A 1,706-nucleotide genomic window follows, 5' to 3' on the forward strand; every position below is an offset into this window, starting at 1 on the left:
CAATTGAAAATTCTTATTTGATGTCTATTATTTTTCAGATTAGTTGTTTAAAAAAGAAAAAAGTCATCATTTTAGCTGTCACCATGTAAGCATAAAAATAATTTGGAGAAAAAAATAACAGGTTATGCTTTAGAATATGTTTTATTGCTGTAGATTATCAACTGCAATAGAATCTGGATTTCTTAACAGATAATATATGATTGTGAGAAAAGATTAGTCTACCATTTTACTAAGGATTATGGTTATACTTGATTTTAGACTGCACAAATTGGAAAGAGGATTATTTGAGTCCAGTAATAGTAAATGCATTTAATGCACATGAGGTCAGAATGTCCCAAGTCATGTCTATTCCTACCACAGGTGACTACAATCTGTATGTCCTTCAAACATTTCATCTCAGTTTGAAAGCAGTCATCAAGCAAGTTCTCCTGCTTGGCTTACTTACAGTTTCTGGCAGGATTCTATAAAACACACTGATCATAATCCACACTTTAAGCCGAAAGCAGGTATTAGACGTAACTGGTGGAGGCCCTGTTAAGCACTGTCACATTCCGTGGTGGCTTATCTGTGTGTGACACACAACGCCCAGGGGCTGGATGCCTGTGCCCTTGCTTCTTTCTGTTGCAACAGCAGTACCCACAGAGCAGACCCCCTCCGATGAAGAGGACAGCAGTACTGGCCCAGCCGAGGAAAAGTGCTGCTCCCAGCTCTCGTTTCTGACCTACGTGCACGGCTGGGTTGTAGAAATCTCTGATGATGATGTTGGCTGTCCAGCACACCGGAATCAGAACAAAGATGCCCGTCAGGATAAAGAGGACTCCAGAAGTCCCCAGAAGATATGCTTTGGCCCTCTCGTTCGAGCCTGTGCACTGAATCTTCTTCATGCCACAGATGCCAATAATCAGAGCAATCAGAGAGAGAGCCACCGCCACACACATGAGGGCCCGGGCTGCCTCCAGGGCAGGTGGGAGAGCCAGCAAAGAACTATAGAACTTGCACTGCAACCTGACCTTGGCTTGTCGGATGCAGTTCATCCAGAGCCCTTCCCAGAGCCTTTCAAAGACAATAATGTTGCTGCCAATAAAAGCGGATATTCTCCACTGAGGCAGAAGAGTTGTGGCAAGAGTCCCAACCATGCCGAGGAACCCAAGGACCAGTCCAGTGATTTGCAGCGGATAAAATGCCATCACCTTTACTCTGAAGCCCGATCCAACCTGCGGTCGAAGCTGCTCACCATCCAGAACGTGGAGGCCTCTGTGCGTCTACGGCAGTCTCTGATGGTGTTCTCCACTGTTACTGCCCATAACGTTTTAGTCCAGACCAGCAGCAGTGACTGAACTTGGCCTAACTAGAAGTACCCATCGTAAATGCATTCTGTCTTTGTACACACGCATTCATTTCTGAATGGATTATGTAGTAGGCATATATAATTGTTTCCCAGCCAATAAAAAGGTAGCCAGAGGTGTGTCAAGAAATACTACATTCAGTGTTAGTATTTCTCATATTATTATTATTGCCTTAGCAATGCTGTAATTATGTGTCAGAGCTTCCATTGTGGATTGCTAATTACAGAGCTGAAACCTTCCTGTCTAAAAATCACTCTGATATAAAAGTATAAATATATGTGTTGAGCCACAACTGAAGACAACACCAAAATCTTGCCAGTTCTTTGGAGAGCAACTGAGAAACATTGTGGACTTTGGATG

General features: G+C 43.4%; 1 protein-coding gene across 1 annotated transcript; it reads right to left on the bottom strand.

The window, feature by feature from the left end:
• Positions 1-289: 289 nt before the first annotated feature.
• On the bottom strand, positions 290-1,416 carry CLDN17 (claudin 17). The gene has a single exon (XM_006209794.3). It carries the CDS (start codon positions 1,185-1,187, stop codon positions 510-512), a length of 678 nt encoding a protein of 225 aa, XP_006209856.1. The 5' UTR covers positions 1,188-1,416; the 3' UTR covers positions 290-509.
• Positions 1,417-1,706: the final 290 nt, after the last annotated feature.

Source organism: Vicugna pacos, chromosome 1, assembly GCF_048564905.1.
Source record: "Vicugna pacos chromosome 1, VicPac4, whole genome shotgun sequence".
NCBI classification, from domain to species: domain Eukaryota; kingdom Metazoa; phylum Chordata; class Mammalia; order Artiodactyla; family Camelidae; genus Vicugna; species Vicugna pacos.